Consider the following 20240-nt stretch of genomic DNA (forward strand, 5'->3'; position numbering starts at 1 on the left):
GATCTGTGTGCATTGATTGAAAAAAAATGCAATTTGTATTTTCTGTATTTGGACAGGTCTTAATCTATCTGGACAGGTCTTAATCTATCTGGGCAGGTCTTGATCTATCTGGGCAGGTCTTAATCTATCTGGACAGGCTGCCCAAGTAGAGAGAAACACTGATGTACAGTCTGGAGCAGAGTGAATGTTTTCACATGAGGCTGTCAGTGTCAAACTGTGTCACAAGTTGCTTATAGATCATGTGAAGATAAAACAGTGGTGCAAGTTTGTCAGAAGTGTTAAGATACATATAGAGATATGTCACTAATACAGACAGGGCTGTTTGTCACCACAGTGTAAAGTGCAACAAGGGGCAGGTGGGAACCACATATAATTATATTTAGAAATACGACCTTTTAAAATACATATTTGAATTCAGACATTTAGTACATCAACATCAGTTTAAATATCCAGTTTTCACTTTGATGGTTGTAAGTTTTACAAAAAGGTTTTTATAAATGTTCTGTAGAAGCTGATCATTTAGTCTACTTGACAGCAGAAAGTCACACAGTTAACTACACAGTTAACTACACAGTTAACTACACAGTTAACTACACAGTTAACTACACAGTTAACTACACAGTTTTGACACTCACTCACTCCTCCACTGTTGCATCTAACTCTCTCTATAAGAGAATGTGGACAGTCATCAATGTCCTTACTGGCTCCTCCTCCCTCAAACACCAATCATATTGTTTTGCTGTCAGATCTCCATCTGAGGCAGATAAAATAATCAAGAAAGAGACTTTGAGAGAGATGAGAATGAAAACATTTAGCTCACTTTATTTATTTGCACAAATAACAAAACACACACAAACAATACATTAAAGAATTAAAAATGATTTTCATCAGGTGCTTAACTCAACAACACACAACACAATTTTGTATGAATCAAACTTGTTTAGATGATTTGACATCATTTTTGGATAAGTTGATGGTGTGTATCGCTACCCTCACAATACTCCAGCAGCAGATTAATGAAGCATTAGTTTCACTCTGAGCTGTTGCTGTTGTTTCTTCTTGTCTGTCTGCTGGCAGCATAAATAACATGAGTGTCCACTTCTCTCTGTGATGCAGGCCTCCTGCTTCTTATTGTTGTTGAATACAAAGTCAGTGCTGTGTCCTTCAGCTGATCAGAGTCCAGATTCTGTAAATAAAAGTACATGCAGTTCTACATGTCAAATAGCTGAGTTTGTGAGAAAAACACTATTGACTTGTGATGATTCTACAACCTTTGAAATGATCAAACACAAAACTGGATTTACCTTGTTCACTAGTGAATTCTGCCCTTCAGTCGCAGCTGAGTGACAGAGACAATACATCTGATCAGTTAATAGACAGTTTGCTGTCATCACATTTTGGCTACAAGAAATGTTCTATTTTTTCATCATACTGACACTATTGAACATTTCCATAAGTGTTTAGTTTGAGTAATTCTCATAAAGTACCTGTCTTAAGTTTCCTGATTTTAACCAGCAGACCAATGATGACCATTACAAGGAAAACAGTCAGACCAGCCAGGATCACACTCGTCAGCTTTGTTGTTGCATCAGACTCTTCTACAAGAAAGATCATTAAATCAGACTAAATTACTACCAGAAGTGACTTGAGATGAAAAACAAATCAAGCAGAGATGTTTCATTTTCAAATGTTTGATAATCTGCATTTCTACATCTGCAAATCTTACTTTTAGATGTGTCGTCCACGTCATCATGTGATCCATCATCACTGCCTTTTAATGAAATGAAGATACATTTAGTCTTGATTTTGAGAGATTTGCATCACAATCATTGTTTGGTAATGTTTAAACTGTCACTTTGTTGCATATGTAGATATTAGATAATAATTATGAAATATATTAACAATATAAACATAAATGACCAAACAAAATACAAGACTTAACATTAATCTTACCTTTAACTTTTAAATGTATCTCACTGAAAAGTACACGTCTACTTGTGAAGAATGCACAGAAATACAGTCCAGAGTCTGATGAATCCACTTGTTTGATGTTCAGAGAGACAGTAGAGATGTTGGAGCTCATTTCAAATTTTTCATTCTGAACACCATCGCAGAATTCAACTCTGCTGTCAGACCTGATCATAACAGAGATACAGTAGATCTTGGTTCTGTTGACAAGTCTCAGCCAGAAAGTTACAGAGTCATGTTTTAATATATTGGAGCACTGCAGTGTGACTTCTTGACCAGACTGGACCTCCACAACCTGAGACTCAGACACTGAGACAGAGATCCAGCCTTAAACACACAGCAGAGACAAGTTGTTACAGGAAGATAAATGATACCTCTTAATGAATTTAACAGTGAGTATATAAGTTTCAATCGTGTCGGCTGAACATAGAATAACAACATTTGTAATGAAGTTGAGACTAATTCAAAGCCAATACTCACTAATGCTGCAGAGACTTAAAGCAGTTATCAAGGTAAAGGTCTTCATGGTGCGTATGACTGAAGCTCTGCAATGTCCGTACTTGATGTGTGACCCAGGAAGGTTGATTTCAACATAAAGAGGCGGGCTGTTTTCTTGTTGCTTGTCTTGTTCCTCAAACTGACATTAATGCTCTCAGGAAAAGCATCTTGATGCAGATGTTTGCCTCAATGAGAACGAGACAAAGTTCAGACAATGTGATTTAATAATAAATAATCTTCAAGCCAAATTACATACAATATAGTGAAGAAAGATATATAGAATAAGAGTGTTTCCCCTAGGTTGATTGCTTTGGGGCGGTGGGGGGTGAAGGGTTGTGATGGCTGATGAAAAACTCAGAAGACACATTTCCACGACAACGATTTGGAAGACGAGTCTTTTCTTTGTCTTGAGAAGCTGCAGCATTTATTTATTTACTGCCAGACTGACAAGTTACTGCTAACCTTTTCATCTGCTCCACTCGCATTCACCGTCACTTTTCTGCCTCTCTCTCTCTGCACTCGCTCAAGTACACACGCTCATTTACACACTCACCACACACACACATTACACACTGCCCTATTCCTAAACAGAGCTACACTACGGCAGTGTGGCGCTGCTGAATGAATATTGGGGAAACACTGAGATATTTACCTCAATATCCAGTTTCTTGCTGTTTGTGTTTTTTCTATTATATCATTACACATTATAGCTGCTCCAAGACTAAACAGTGAGTGCTGACATGCTCTCCATGTTGTTGTTATCTCTGATTTCTTCTCAGAGCTGAATACAAACCTTGAGTGCACTTATCATTTTTAATTGTTTTTAATATTCTCATTCAACATTTCTTCTTTTACTGTCATTAATATTGTTGTTCTGTAACCTGTGAAACTAACTGTGGCCTAAACATTGTCAGTCATGTTCTAATGAAATAAACAATAAAAAGATTGGGAGCAAGAAAATCCTGAGAACATTTTTCAGGACCCGTTATTGTCGAGTGCTTTCATCTAAATTTCACAAAGTACATGCTTCATATCTGGTTGTGTAAATATGAGTTTGTATATTTCAACAAGTGTGAAAGAAACTGTGAAGGTCAATTAGTCAGTTTGTATAAAGTAATGAGTGGAGTAGTGAAATATTGTCAGGAGTTGATATATACTGGTAACTTTTAACTAGACTTGGATGTTTGTGGTTATGGCTGAAAACCAGTCTTCCTGTGGTTTAGACTTTACTGTTGCTGTTTGTCGTCTGCTGGTTATTTCTACACTTTGTTTCTCCAAAACATCTGTACAAATACAGCTGCAGATTGTGTTTTATCCTCACGAGCAAAGCAACAAGGCCGGTGTCACTTTTTCTTTTTAGACTTTCTCACAGATTAGTGAGTTCAGAAGCATCATAATGTGTTCAGACCACACTGTGTTGTCTCCACTGTGAAAGACTTCAACTCTCTCTATACTCTGTGTAGTCATCAGTGTCCAAAGGACAAGATAATAACAAGATTTTTGACAAGTGAAGGGAAAAATAAAAAGCCAACAAAACTCATCATTAACAAGCCGAAGTGCAGCTTCATGCTGTCTGTTGTGGCCTCTCTGCTCTGCATGTGTGTGTGTGTGTGTCGCTCAAACGAAACACAGCAGAGAAGAGAGATGGAGAAGCATCAGAGACTCTGAAGCACATAAAAAAACACAGCAATGTAACCTGTTCATTACATTTTTATAGTGTTCTGACCTCACACCCTGCGTGCTGTTATTGGCTGGGGGCTACACACCCACTGCTCAAAGGCTGACGCCCAGAAGAATTCACACACCTCCACTGGGTCATAAGTGATGATTGAAAGTCATTACTTTAGTATGAGTCTATACATTGTTTGTTTTAGGAAAATCCTGCATAATATGCCTTTAAATATGTTGCACTGACTATTACTGGATATTTGATTATGGAGAATCAACAAAAATACAACCCAGTGTCAGATAGATTCATAAGCCTGATTTTGAAAAATAAAATGTAGATATTGAATGCCATTTCAAATGTTCCTTTTTGAACCCCATTACAGAAAGAAGCAGGCTCAATATAATTGTACAGAGAGGAAATACAACAGGGCTTGTTTCTGTTGACCAGTCTAAACCAGAATATCTGAGAGGAAGAAGTGGAAAAGTTGAAGCACAGCAGAGAGTCTTCTTCACCAAGCTGGACTTCCACAGTCTGAAACTCAGAGGCTGAGCTGATATAGGAAGAAAAAACACAACCTAAATTCAGCACTTTCCAGCAACATGTGACAGTAAATAGCTCTCTCAATGTTGTACTTAATAGTTCAGTTACTGTGGTCTGTAAAGAACGTGACGGTTTGAGATGAGATGGATTTATACTTGATGGTATTTTAACTGATTACATCTCAACAGATACATCACCAAAATATCTTCACATTAAGAAGAAAATAAGTTGTGTGAAAGAGGAACAGTTTTAATTGCATGTGGTTTTACAGCAGAGAGTTAAAGGCCAGTCTTGCTGTGGTTTTGTTTTGGCTGGTTCATACTTTTACCACAATGGAAAATGACAGGGGCAGGGTGCACAAGACTTGTTGCATGTCTGCACAGTTACTATACTTATTCACTGTGTCAGTACATAATGGAGACATTTCTAAAATGTAGAAATAATAATATATTGAGCCAAATAGAGGAAAATATAGTCTTGTTGAGATTGTTTGTACATTAGTAGAGATCAAGAGGTTAAACAAATTTAGTTTCATGACCCATGATGTTCACTTGAGACCACACTGTGCTGTACTTCCTGTCAAACAAGTGACGTTTACCTCACTCACTCCTCCCTTCTTGCAGACCATCTGACTCTCCCTATAAGGAGATTTGACAGTGATCAGTGTCCTTTTCTGGCTCCTCCTCCATCAAACATCTAACATGCTGTTGTTTCTCTCAGATTAGGATCAGAGGCAGACAGAATAAGAAAGACTTCAACAGAGAAGGATTGAAAGAAACACAAGCAATAAAATGCAAACTTTTAATTTATTGATCATTTTTTCACAGTGAGTCCTTCCACCCACTGCCCACACACAAACACACATCAGATTACTGTGATAAAGCATCAGTTCCTCTCTGAGTTTATCTGCTGGCAGCACAAGTTCTCACCTTTTTTCTTTTTTTTGTCTGAAGAATAAGATGAAGACAAACAAGATAAAAAGACACTGAGACTGAGAGCAAGAGAGAAAGAAGCACGAGAGAATCAAAAGTCAACCAGAACATAATTAAAATGAGATTCTAGACAAAGTGATGTCAACTGCTCCTACTTACCACTCACATATGAAAACACATCAGCCAATTAATATGACAAAGCATATTCTAAACTCACACATCCAGTAGCTTCCTGAATCTGGTGGCAGCAGCAAACACAGCATTCAGCTCCAGCTCTCTCTCTGATGCAGACCTGCAATTTTTCTTTTGTCTTTAGATGGGCTACATAGTTCAGGTCATCTGAGCTCATATTTTGTACATAAGAGTTCACACAGTCATGTGTTGTATCTTAGATGCTGTAGCTGAGTTTGTCAGGTATCATCCTTAAATCATCCTCATCCTTAAATCTGTGCATAATTAAAGTTTTTTAAAATGTTTTTAAAATGGCAGAGTGAATGTTTTCACATGAGGCTGTCAGTGTCAAACTGTGTCACAAGTTGCTTATAGATCATGTGAAGATAAAACAGTGGTGCAAGTTTGTCAGAAGTGTTAAGATACATATACAGATATGTCACTAATACAGACAGGGCTGTTTGTCACCACAGTGTAAAGTGCAACAAGGGGCAGGTGGGAGCCACATATAATTATATATAGAAATACGACCTTTTAAAATACATATTTGAATTCAGACATTTAGTACATCAACATCAGTTTAAATATCCAGTTTTCACTTTGATGGTTGTAAGTTTTGCAAAAAGGTTTTTATAAATGTTCTGTAGAAGCTGATCATTTAGTCTACTTGACAGCAGAAAGTCACACAGTTAACTACACAGTTAACTACACAGTTAACTACACAGTTAACTACACAGTTAACTACACAGTTAAATACACAGTTAAATACACAGTTAAATACACAGTTTTGACTGAACAGGTCTCTTGACTTTCAGGTCAGTTGTGCTCTGACTACACTGTGATATTATGTGTACCTCACTCACTCCTCCACTGTTGCATCTAACTCTCTCTATAAGAGAATGTGGACAGTCATCAATGTCCTTACTGGCTCCTCCTCCCTCAAACACCAATCATATTGTTTTGCTGTCAGATCTCCATCTGAGGCAGATAAAATAATCAAGAAAGAGACTTTGAGAGAGATGAGAATGAAAACATTTAGCTCACTTTATTTATTTGCAGAAATAACAAAACACACACAAACAATACATTAAAGAATTAAAAATGATTTTCATCAGGTGCTTAACTCAACAACACACAACACAATTTTGTATGAATCAAACTTGTTTAGATGATTTGACATCATTTTTGGATAAGTTGATGGTGTGTATCGCTACCCTCACAATACTCCAGCAGCAGATTAATGAAGCATTAGTTTCACTCTGAGCTGTTGCTGTTGTTTCTTCTTGTCTGTCTGCTGGCAGCATAAATAACATGAGTGTCCACTTCTCTCTGTGATGCAGGCCTCCTGCTTCTTATTGTTGTTGAATACAAAGTCAGTGCTGTGTCCTTCAGCTGATCAGAGTCCAGATTCTGTAAATAAAAGTACATGCAGTTCTACATGTCAAATAGCTGAGTTTGTGAGAAAAACACTATTGACTTGTGATGATTCTACAACCTTTTGAAATGATCAAACACAAAAGTGGATTTACCTTGTTCACTAGTGAATTCTGCCCTTCAGTGGCAGCTGAGTGACAGAGACAATACATCTGATCAGTTAATAGAAAGTTTGCTGTCATCACATTTTGGCTACAAGAAATGTTCTATTTTTTCATCATACTGACACTATTGAACATTTCCATAAGTGTTTAGTTTGAGTAATTCTCATAAAGTACCTGTCTTAAGTTTCCTGACTTTAACCAGCAGAACAATGATGACCATTACAAGGAAAACAGTCAGACCAGCCAGGATCACACTCGTCAACTTTGTTGTTGCATCCGACTCTGCCACAAGAAAGATCTTTAATCAGACTGTTTCTCCTTTTCTAGCTAAAAATGATGAACATTAAAATGGATAAAACTGAATTTTTCCACAATGAAATCTATAAGAGACTCTTACGTTTAGACTTTCTGTCAATGTCATCATATGATTCATCATCACTGCCTTTTAATGAAATGAAGATACATTTTATTTTTATTTTGTATTAAAAATGTGCATCAATATCTTGTTTTGACAATAATTAAATAGCCACATATAGAAAGACATAAGAGAAGAATATACATTTCATAACATCTTACCTTCAACATTTAAATGTATGACACTTAAAAATGTCTGTCCGTTAATGTTAAATCCACAGAAATAAACCCCTGAGTCAGATAAATCCACTTCCTTAATGTTGAGAGAGACTGTGGAAATGTTGTAGCTCATTTGAAATTTTCCATTTTTAAATCCATCACAGTATTTAACACTTTTAGAGCTGAACATAGATGAGATACAGCTGGCTTTGGTTCTGTTGACCAGTCTGAACCAGGATGTTGTTGCGTAACCTTGGTAAATTGTGGTGCACTGCAGTGTGACGTTTTCACCAGGCTGGACCTCCACAGTGTGAGACTCAGAAAGTGAGACAGAGATCCAGCCTGAAACACACAGCAGAGACAACAAGAGATTTAGTTGTTATAGGAAGAAAAACAAAACCTCTTAATAAATTGAATAATGAGCAAAAACCATTAAATTGTGGCAGCAATGAAGTTGAGAGAAATGTAGTGGCAGTACTTACTGATGCTGCAGAGAATGAAAGCTGTTATCAAGGTAAGGTTCATCATGGTGCGTATGATTGTAGCTCAGCAATGTGTGTAATCAAACTGTGCTCCAGGAAGGGTGCTCTCAACTTAAGAGGTGGGGCCATTTTTTCTTGCTCATACAGTTGCGTAAACTGTCCACATGAATGCTTTCTGTGAAACGAGTGTTGATGCCAAATGATCGTCTGAACAGATACGAGATGGTTATCCTAAAGGTTATTTTAGCTACGTAGTGTTCAAACCAAAGTTAAAGAATGATAGAATTTACACACACACACCCCTCCCAAATCTGAACAAACCCCGGTGAAACCCAAATATAGCAACAGCTAGCCAGCTAAGGAGACACAATATACAGGTTTGGATTTACCCAAAGGTGTTTTCACAGCAAAGCTAACACACCTGGAGCAATCTGTCTCTCTACTGAATGCACACAGACATTATGTTGATCCTCCATCCAATTCTTTGTAAGACAGCAATCCCACCTTCCTATGTAGGAGTAAAAAGAGCATCACTGGGATTAGTAACTGTGTTAATACTGAATTTAAAAACTGAATCCTTTACATTACTTGTAAGAGATTTCAAACTACTCATTAATGAAAAATGTATCACATCAGTGTAATGTGCTCTGGTTAAAACATTGATCAAGAATGTTGTTGGATTTGTTCTGTGTCAGCTGTCAACTGATCTTTGTGTGACTCAATACTAGTAAAACCTCACAATATGTCAATAATGTGTATAGACCAGAGGCAGACTGAACACCACTGGATGTCATGTAGGCAGCTATACTGGAAACATCTACAATGTCCAGATGATGGGCTCAGGAGGTAGAGCGGGTCATCCACTCATTGGAAGATCGGCGGTTCGATTCCCGGCTCCTTCAGTCCACATGCCGATGTGTCCTTGGGCAAGATACTTAACCCCTCAGTGTATGAATGTGTGTGAATGGTTAGTTTCCTCTGATGGGCAGGTTGGGACCTTGCATGGTAGCCCCTGTACCCATTCAGCTTATGAATGTGTGTGAATGGGTGAATGTGATTTGTAGTGTAAAAGTGCTTTGAGTGGTCGGAAGACTAGAAAGGTGCTATACAAGTACAGTCCACTTACCATTTACCATGATCAGCTGTCGTCCTCTAGAACCTCAACAGTGAGGCTCAGCTAAGTGATGTACTGCTGTGAATATGTATGTAATGGAATCACTGATCTTCACACACACTCACTAAAGAATATCATAGTAAAACAAGCTATTTTTGGAAGATGCTTAATAATTATGTCTCCATAAGCCGACAGCTTGACATATATATGAGGTATGAATGTGGGAACTGATGAAAAGTGAATTAAAAAAATCATGTGCCAATAAGCAGAACTTTATTTCAGATACCTGGAAAAAGAGGGACGAGTGTTTAACCAGTTCCTCCACATGGTACCTCAGAAAAACTTGATGCTGCCAGTCTTCCTTTGAATTTGACGTACCAAATGAATCACTGTGTCACGCACACCTGACATGCACCTTGTCTTGAGAGGATCTGTGTGCATTGATTGAAAAAAAATGCAATTTGTATTTTCTGTATCTGGACAGGTCTTAATCTATCTGGACAGGTCTTAATCTATCTGGGCAGGTCTTAATCTATCTGGACAGGCTGCCCAAGTAGAGAGAAACACTGATGTACAGTCTGGAGCAGAGTGAATGTTTTCACATGAGGCTGTCAGTGTCAAACTGTGTCACAAGTTGCTTATAGATCATGTGAAGATAAAACAGTGGTGCAAGTTTGTCAGAAGTGTTAAGATACATATAGAGATATGTCACTAATACAGACAGGGCTGTTTGTCACCACAGTGTAAAGTGCAACAAGGGGCAGGTGGGAGCCACATATAATTATATTTAGAAATACGACCTTTTAAAATACATATTTGAATTCAGACATTTAGTACATCAACATCAGTTTAAATATCCAGTTTTCACTTTGATGGTTGTAAGTTTTGCAAAAAGGTTTTTATAAATGTTCTGTAGAAGCTGATCATTTAGTCTACTTGACAGCAGAAAGTCACACAGTTAACTACACAGTTAACTACACAGTTAACTACACAGTTAAATACACAGTTAACTACACAGTTAACTACACAGTTAACTACACAGTTAAATACACAGTTTTGACTGAACAGGTCTCTTGACTTTCAGGTCAGTTGTGCTCTGACTACACTGTGATATTATGTGTACCTCACTCACTCCTCCACTGTTGCATCTAACTCTCTCTATAAGAGAATGTGGACAGTCATCAATGTCCTTACTGGCTCCTCCTCCCTCAAACACCAATCATATCGTTTTGCTGTCAGATCTCCATCTGAGGCAGATAAAATAATCAAGAAAGAGACTTTGAGAGAGATGAGAATGAAAACATTTAGCTCACTTTATTTATTTGCACAAATAACAAAACACACACAGACAATATATTAAAGAATTAAAAATGATTTTCATCAGGTTCTTAACTCAACAACACACAACACAATTTTGTATGAATCAAACTTGTTTAGATGATTTGACATCATTTTTGGATAAGTTGATGGTGTGTATCGCTACCCTCACAGTACTCCAGCAGCAGATTAATGAAGCATTAGTTTCACTCTGAGCTGTTGCTGTTGTTTCTTCTTGTTTGTCTGCTGGCAGCATAAATAACATGAGTGTCCACTTCTCTCTGTGATGCAGGCCTCCTGCTTCTTATTGTTGTTGAATACAAAGTCAGTGCTGTGTCCTTCAGCTGATCAGAGTCCAGATTCTGTAAATAAAAGTACATGCAGTTCTACATGTCAAATAGCTGAGTTTGTGAGAAAAACACTATTGACTTGTGATGATTCTACAACCTTTGAAATGATCAAACACAAAAGTGGATTTACCTTGTTCACTAGTGAATTCTGCCCTTCAGTGGCAGCTGAGTGACAGAGACAATACATCTGATCAGTTAATAGAAAGTTTGCTGTCATCACATTTTGGCTACAAGAAATGTTCTATTTTTTCATCATACTGACACTATTGAACATTTCCATAAGTGTTTAGTTTGAGTAATTCTCATAAAGTACCTGTCTTAAGTTTCCTGACTTTAACCAGCAGACCAATGATGACCATTACAAGGAAAACAGTCAGACCAGCCAGGATCACACTCGTCAACTTTGTTGTTGCATCAGACTCTTCTACAAGAAAGATCATTAAATCAGACTAAATTACTACCAGAAGTGACTTGAGATGAAAAACAAATCAAGCAGAGATGTTTCATTTTCAAATGTTTGACAATCTGCATTTCTACATCTGCAAATCTTACTTTTAGATGTGTCGTCCACGTCATCATGTGATCCATCATCACTGCCTTTTAATGAAATGAAGATACATTTAGTCTTGATTTTGAGAGATTTGCATCACAATCATTGTTTGGTAATGTTTAAACTGCCACTTTGTTGCATATGTAGATATTAGATAATAATGATGAAATATATTAACAATATAAACATAAATGACCAAACAAAATACAAGACTTAACATTAATCTTACCTTTAACTTTCAAATGTATGTCACTGAAAACATAACGTCCACTTGTGTAGAATCCACAGAAATACAGTCCAGAGTCTGATGAATCCACTTGTTTGATGTTCAGAGAGACAGTAGAGATGTTGGAGCTCATTTCAAATTTTTCATTCTGAACACCATCACAGAATTTAACTTCACTGTCAGACCTGATCATAACAGAGATACAGTAGATCTTGGTTCTGTTGACAATTCTCAGCCAGAAAGTTACAGAGTCATGTTTTAATATATTGGTGCACTGCAGTGTGACTTCTTGACCAGACTGGACCTCCACAACCTGAGACTCAGACACTGAGACAGAGATCCAGCCTGAAACACACAGCAGAGACAAGTTGTTACAGGAAGATAAACGATACCTCTTAATGAATTTAACAGTGAGTATATAAGTTTCAATCGTGTCGGCTGAACATAGAATAACAACATTTGTAATGAAGTTGAGACTAATTCAAAGCCAATACTCACTAATGCAGCAGAGACTTAAAGCAGTTATCAAGGTAAAGGTCTTCATGGTGCGTATGACTGAAGCTCTGCAATGTCCGTACTTGATGTGTGACCCAGGAAGGTTGATTTCAACATAAAGAGGCGGGCTGTTTTCTTGTTGCTTGTCTTGTTCCTCAAACTGACATTAATGCTCTCAGGAAAAGCATCTTGATGCAGATGTTTGCCTCAATGAGAACGAGACAAAGTTCAGACAATGTGATTTAATAATAAATAATCTTCAAGCCAAATTACATACAATATAGTGAACAAAGATATATTGAATAAGAGTGTTTCCCCTAGGTTGATTGCTTTGGGGCGGTGGGGGATGAAGGGTTGTGATGGCTGATGAAAAACTCAGAAGACACATTTCCACGACACCGATTTGGAAGACGAGTCTTTTCTTTGTCTTGAGAAGCTGCAGCATTTATTTATTTACTGCCAGACTGACAAGTTACTGCTAACCTTTTCATCTGCTCCGCTCGCATTCACCGTCACTTTTCTGCCTCTCTCTCTCTGCACTCGCTCAAGTACACACGCTCATTTACACACTCACCACACACACACACACACACATTACACACTGCCCTATTCCTAAACAGAGCTACACTACGGCAGTGTGCTGCTGCTGAATGAATATTGGGGAAACACTGAGATATTTACCTCAATATCCAGTTTCTTGCTGTTTGTGTTTTTTCTATTATATCATTACACATTATAGCTGCTCCAAGACTAAACAGTGAGTGCTGACATGCTCTCCATGTTGTTGTTATCTCTGATTTCTTCTCAGAGCTGAATACAAACCTTGAGTGCACTTATCATTTTTAATTGTTTTTAATATTCTCATTCAACATTTCTTCTTTTACTGTCATTAATATTGTTGTTCTGTAACCTGTGAAACTAACTGTGGCCTAAACATTGTCAGTCATGTTCTAATGAAATAAACAATAAAAAGATTGGGAGCAAGAAAATCCTGAGAACATTTTTCAGGACCCGTTATTGTCGAGTGCTTTCATCTAAATTTCACAAAGTACATGCTTCATATCTGGTTGTGTAAATATGAGTTTGTATATTTCAGCAAGTCTGAAAGAAACTGTGAAGGTCAATTAGTCAGTTTGTATAAAGTAATGAGTGGAGTAGTGAAATATTGTCAGGAGTTGATATATACTGGTAACTTTTAACTAGACTTGGATGTTTGTGGTTATGGCTGAAAACCAGTCTTCCTGTGGTTTAGACTTTACTGTTGCTGTTTGTCGTCTACTGGTTATTTCTACACTTTGTTTCTCCAAAACATCTGTACAAATACAGCTGCAGATTGTGTTTTATCCTCACGAGCAAAGCAACAAGGCCAGTGTCACTTTTTCTTTTTAGACTTTCTCACAGATTAGTGAGTTCAGAAGCATCATAATGTGTTCAGACCACACTGTGTTGTCTCCACTGTGAAAGACTTCAACTCTCTCTATACTCTGTGTAGTCATCAGTGTCCAAAGGACAAGATAATAGCAAGATTTTTGACAAGTGAAGGGAAAAATAAAAAGGCAACAAAACTCATCATTAACAAGCCGAAGTGCAGCTTCATGCTGTCTGTTGTGGCCTCTCTGCTCTGCATGTGTGTGTGTGTCGCTCAAACGAAACACAGCAGAGAAGAGAGATGGAGAAGCATCGGAAACTCTGAAGCACATAAAAAAACACAGCAATGTAACCTGTTCATTACATTTTTATAGTGTTCTGACCTCACACCCTGTGTGCTGTTATTGGCTGGGGGCTACACACCCACTGCCCAAAGGCTGACGCCCAGAAGAATTCACACACCTCCACTGGGTCATAAGTGATGATTGAGAGTCATTACTTTAGTATGAGTCTATACATTGTTTGTTTTAGGAAAATCCTGCATAATATGCCTTTAAATATGTTGCACTGACTATTACTGGATATTTGATTATGGAGAATCAACATAACTACAACCCAGTGTCAGATAGATTGATAAGCCTGATTTTGAAAAATAAAATGTAGATATTGAATGCCATTTCAAATGTTCCTTTTTGAACCCCATTACAGAAAGAAGCAGGCTCAATATAATTGTACAGAGAGGAAATACAACAGGGCTTGTTTCTGTTGACCAGTCTAAACCAGAATATCTGAGAGGAAGAAGTGGAAAAGTTGGAGCACAGCAGAGAGTCTTCTTCACCAAGCTGGACCTCCACAGTCTGAAACTCAAAGGCTGAGCTGATATAGGAAGAAAAAACACAACCTAAATTCAGCACTTTCCAGCAACATGTGACAGTAAATAGCTCTCTCAATGTTGTACTTAATAGTTTAGTTACTGTGGTCTGTAAAGAACGTGACGGTTTGAGATGAGATGGATTTATACTTGATGGTATTTTAACTGATTACATCTCAACAGATACATCACCAAAATATCTTCACGTTAAGAAGAAAACAAGTTGTGTGAAAGAGGAACAGTTTTAATTGCATGTGGTTTTACAGCAGAGAGCTAAAGGCCAGTCTTGCTGTGGTTTTGTTTTGACTGGTTCATACTTTTACCACAATGGAAAATGACAGGGGCAGGGTGCACAAGACTTGTTGCATGTCTGCACAGTTACTATACTTATTCACTGTGTCAGTACATAATGGAGACATTTCTAAAATGTAGAAATAATAATATATTGAGCCAAATAGAGGAAAATATAGTCTTGTTGAGATTGTTTGTACATTAGTAGAGATCAAGAGGTTAAACAAATTTAGTTTCATGACCCATGATGTTCACTTGAGACCACACTGTGCTGTACTTCCTGTCAAACAAGTGACGTTTACCTCACTCACTCCTCCCTTCTTGCAGACCATCTGACTCTCCCTATAAGGAGATTTGACAGTGATCAGTGTCCTTTTCTGGCTCCTCCTCCATCAAACATCTAACATGCTGTCGTTTCTCTCAGATTAGGATCAGAGGCAGACAGAATAAGAAAGACTTTAACAGAGAAGGATTGAAAGAAACACAAGCAATAAAATGCAAACTTTTAATTTATTGATCATTTTTCACAGTGAGTCCTTCCACCCACTGCCCACACACAAACACACATCAGATTACTGTGATAAAGCATCGGTTCCTCTCTGAGTTTATCTGCTGGCAGCACAAGTTCTCACCTTTTTTCTTTTTTCTGTCTGAAGAATAAGATGAAGACAAACAAGATAAAAAGACACTGAGACTGAGAGCAAGAGAGAAAGAAGCACGAGAGAATCAAAAGTCAACCAGAACATAATTAAAATGAGATTCTAGACAAAGTGATGTCAACTGCTCCTACTTATCACTCACATATGAAAACACATCAGCCAATTAATATGACAAAGCATATTCTAAACTCACACATCCAGTAGCTTCCTGAATCTGGTGGCAGCAGCAAACACAACATTCAGCTCCAGCTCTCTCTCTGATGCAGACCTGCATTTTTTCTTTTGTCTTAAGATGGGCTACATAGTTCAGGTCATCTGAGCTCACATTTTGTACATAAGAGTTCACACAGTCATGTGTTGTATCTTAGATGCTGTAGCTGAGTTTGTCAGGTATCATCCTTAAATCTGTGCATAATTAAAGTTTTTTAAAATGTCTTTAAAATGGCAGAGTGAATGTTTTCACATGAGGCTGTCAGTGTCCAACTGTGTCACAAGTTGCTTATAGATCATGTGAAGATAAAACAGTGGTGCAAGTTTGTCAGAAGTGTTAAGATACATATACAGATATGTCACTAATACAGACAGGGCTGTTTGTCACCACAGTGTAAAGTGCAACAAGGGGCAGGTGGGAGCCACATATAATTATATTTATAAATACGACCTTTTAAAATACATATTTGAATTCAGACATTTAGTACATCAACATCAGTTTAAATATCCAGTTTTCACTTTGATGGTTGTAAGTTTTGCAAAAAGGTTTTTATAAATGTTCTGTAGAAGCTGATCATTTAGTCTACTTGACAGCAGAAAGTCACACAGTTAACTACACAGTTAACTACACAGTTAACTACACAGTTAACTACACAGTTAAATACACAGTTTTGACTGAACAGGTCTCTTGACTTTCAGGTCAGTTGTGCTCTGACTACACTGTGATATTATGTGTACCTCACTCACTCCTCCACTGTTGCATCTAACTCTCTCTATAAGAGAATGTGGACAGTCATCAATGTCCTTACTGGCTCCTCCTCCATCAAACACCAATCATATTGTTTTGCTGTCAGATCTCCATCTGAGGCAGATAAAATAATCAAGAAAGAGACTTTGAGAGAGATGAGAATGAAAACATTTAGCTCACTTTATTTATTTGCACAAATAACAAAACACACACAAACAATACATTAAAGAATTAAAAATGATTTTCATCAGGTGCTTAACTCAACAACACACAACACAATTTTGTATGAATCAAACTTGTTTAGATGATTTGTCATCATTTTTGGATAAGTTGATGGTGTGTATCGCTACCCTCACAATACTCCAGCAGCAGATTAATGAAGCATTAGTTTCACTCTGAGCTGTTGCTGTTGTTTCTTCTTGTCTGTCTGCAGGCAGCATAAATAACATGAGTGTCCACTTCTCTCTGTGATGCAGGCCTCCTGCTTCTTATTGTTGTTGAATACAAAGTCAGTGCTGTGTCCTTCAGCTGATCAGAGTCCAGATTCTGTAAATAAAAGTACATGCAGTTCTACGTGTCAAATAGCTGAGTTTGTGAGAAAAACACTATTGACTTGTGATGATTCTACAACCTTTGAAATGATCAAACACAAAACTGGATTTACCTTGTTCACTAGTGAATTCTGCTCTTAAGTGGCAGCTGAGTGACAGAGACAATACATCTGATCAATTAATAGAAAGTTTGCTGTCATCACATTTTGGCTACAAGAAATGTTCTATTTTTTCATCATACTGACACTATTGAACATTTCCATAAGTGTTTAGTTTGAGTAATTCTCATAAAGTACCTGTCTTAAGTTTCCTGACTTTAACCAGCAGAACAATGATGACCATTACAAGGAAAACAGTCAGACCAGCCAGGATCACACTCGTCAACTTTGTTATTCCATCAGACTCACACTCACATTCTACAAGAAAGATCATTAAATCAGACTAAATTACTACCAGAAGTGACTTGAGATGAAAAACAAATCAAGCAGAGCTGTTTCATTTTCAAATGTTTGACAATCTGCATTTCTACATCTGCAAATCTTACTTATAGATGTGTCGTCATCATGTGTTCCATCATCACTGCCTTTTAATGAAATGAAGATACATTTTATTGTTATTTTGTATTAAAAATGTGCATCAATATCTTGTTTTGACAATAATTAAATAGCCACATATAGAAAGACATAAGAGAAGAATATAAATTTCATAACATCTTACCTTCAACATTTAAATGTATGACACTTAAAACTGTCTGTCCGTTAATGTAAAATCCACAGAAATAAACCCCTGAGTCAGATAAATCCACTTCCTTAATGTTGAGAGAGACTGTGGAAATGTTGGAGCTCATTTGAAATTTTCCATTTTGAAATCCATCACAGTATTGAACAGTTTTAGAGCTGTACATAGTTGAGATACAGCTGGCTTTGGTTCTGTTGACCAGTCTGAACCAGGTTGTCTTTGATTGGATGTTGGAAATGTTGGTGCGCTGCAGTGTGACGTTTTCACCAGGCTGGACCTCCACAGTGTGAGACTCGGAAAGTGAGACAGAGATCCAGCCTGAAACACACAGCAGAGACAACAAGAGATTTAGTTGTTATAGGAAGAAAAACAAAACCTCTTAATAAATTGAATAATGAGCAAAAACCATTAAATTCTGGCAGCAATGAAGTTGAGAGAAATGTAGTGGCAGTACTTACTGATGCTGCAGAGAATTAAGGTAAAGCTCTTCATTGTGGATAATTGTGTCACTGCCAGTATAGTTTCTAATACTGAGCTCCTATAAAGGTGGTAAGAGGGGCGGGTTGTTTTTGTTTTTCTTCCTGCCGCTAACACAGACCTGCAAGTGCAATGCAACACCTTTGTGCAAATTTTAGCGTTTCGCAAACCCAGTAACAAAAACTTAGAAATTTGAATTTGGCGCTAGAAGACTCAAAATCTTATGATACCACATTATATCTGCGTCAGATGCAACTTGACACAAAAGTTGCCTCATAGAATTGCAGATGCATAAAGACATCCTCAGCGACTCCTGCAGTTTTATGCAGACGCAGTATAACTGAAAGCATCCTCACCTGATCCATAACAGTCTGGTATAACATATGAAATGAGATTGGTTTATGCTTGAAGCTGCTTTTTAAGGATGTTTGGGTTGATTCGAAGGTTCAGTGGGACTGATATCATGTGTCCTATGATCACTTGCAGGGACCAGCTCCCATTATAATAATCTTATTAAACTGTTCATTCACAAGAATACAAGAATGTCGATTTAAAAAAACACAGCAACTTCATGGAGTTTTCTTGTTGCTGAAATCTTCCCTGCTGACACCCACAGATACTTTTTCAAATTTTTGTACCATTCTCCACTTCTTCTTTAGTCCTTTTGTAGTAATCTGTTCATATAAAAAGTAATTGTGGAAACAGAAAAGGAGGCACAGGGTTTCTGTTTCTGTAGTCACTAGATATAAATGGCCTCTTTGTTTTAAAGGCAGATGTTGATGTAGTGTGTGACAGTAAAGTAGTTAAGTGAGAACGTGTAAATTAATGAGAGTGGAGTGATTTGACAATGTCAGAAGAGATTAACGGAGCATTATTCTTGTATGAGAACAGGAAGGCATTTGATGTCTGTGGTCATGACTGACTCTTGACTCGTAGACAACAGTGTTTTCCATCAGAGTGCTGCTTTATTCTATTGTCTTTTTTTCCCACTAGTTTAATTTTGTCCCAGATATTTTTTTATGCTTCCTTTTCTACTTTCTGACAAAGCTTTGACTCTAGAGGCCTCATGATCTTCACCTCATTTACACTCAGACCACACTGTGCTGTCTCTTCCTGTCAAACAAGTGATGTGTACCTCCCTCACTCCTCCCCCTGACAGACCCCTCGATTTGACTTCCTTGTGCATGTTTGACAGTAATATATGTTCTTTCTGACTCCTCCTCCATCACACATCATACATGCTCTTTTTTTCAGACAAAAAGGCAGAAAAAATAAGAGCGACTTTGACTGAGAGAGACAGAGAAGAAGAAACATGAGCAGGAAAACACAACCACAGTTTGAGTACAGAAACATTATGAACATTTTATTTTTTGTTGATGACGCCTCACCCACTGCCCACACACAAAAGCACAACAGCAGATAAATGTAATAAAGCATAATTTCCACTCTGAGCTGCAGTTCCAGATGTTTCCTGAGTTTATCTGGTGGCAGCATAAACAACACTTAGCTCCTCTCTTTCGGATGCAGGCCGGCGGTTTCTCTTTGGTTTCGGCTGGAAACTCAGCGCTGCGTAGTTCAGGTCATCTGAACCCAGATTCTGTAAATCACATTTTTACCATTAAATCACTATTTTGTAACAGTTTGTTTGTAGCTATACCTCAGACAAGTAAATGCTTCTAGCTAGTATGGTTATAAAGGCACAGCAGAAAGGCCCAATTTTCTGTCTCTTGGGGAAATATCTTCTAGTTGAAATGATGAAGCATTTCAACGATGTTTCAGAGGAGAAAAAGAACAAAATCACTGTGGGAAAGAAGGGGAAAAGTGTGGCTACCGCTAGCTTTTGTCTGACATTTTGAGTATGCCATATGCTGACAAAAATCACAAATTTTGCTCACTTTTCATGT

General features: G+C 37.6%; 1 protein-coding gene across 1 annotated transcript; it reads right to left on the minus strand.

The window, feature by feature from the left end:
* Positions 1–964: 964 nt before the first annotated feature.
* LOC121890056 lies at positions 965–18397 on the minus strand. Its single transcript, XM_042402315.1, has 6 exons — positions 18318–18397; positions 17839–18177; positions 7714–7758; positions 1488–1598; positions 1305–1339; positions 965–1186 (listed from the first exon to the last, which is right to left on the minus strand). Exons 1-6 carry the CDS (start codon positions 18349–18351, stop codon positions 1031–1033), a joined length of 720 nt encoding a protein of 239 aa, XP_042258249.1. The 5' UTR covers positions 18352–18397; the 3' UTR covers positions 965–1030.
* Between the last annotated feature and the right edge of the window lie 1843 nt (positions 18398–20240).

Source organism: Thunnus maccoyii, chromosome 22 (assembly GCF_910596095.1).
Source record: "Thunnus maccoyii chromosome 22, fThuMac1.1, whole genome shotgun sequence".
Lineage (NCBI taxonomy): Eukaryota > Metazoa > Chordata > Actinopteri > Scombriformes > Scombridae > Thunnus > Thunnus maccoyii.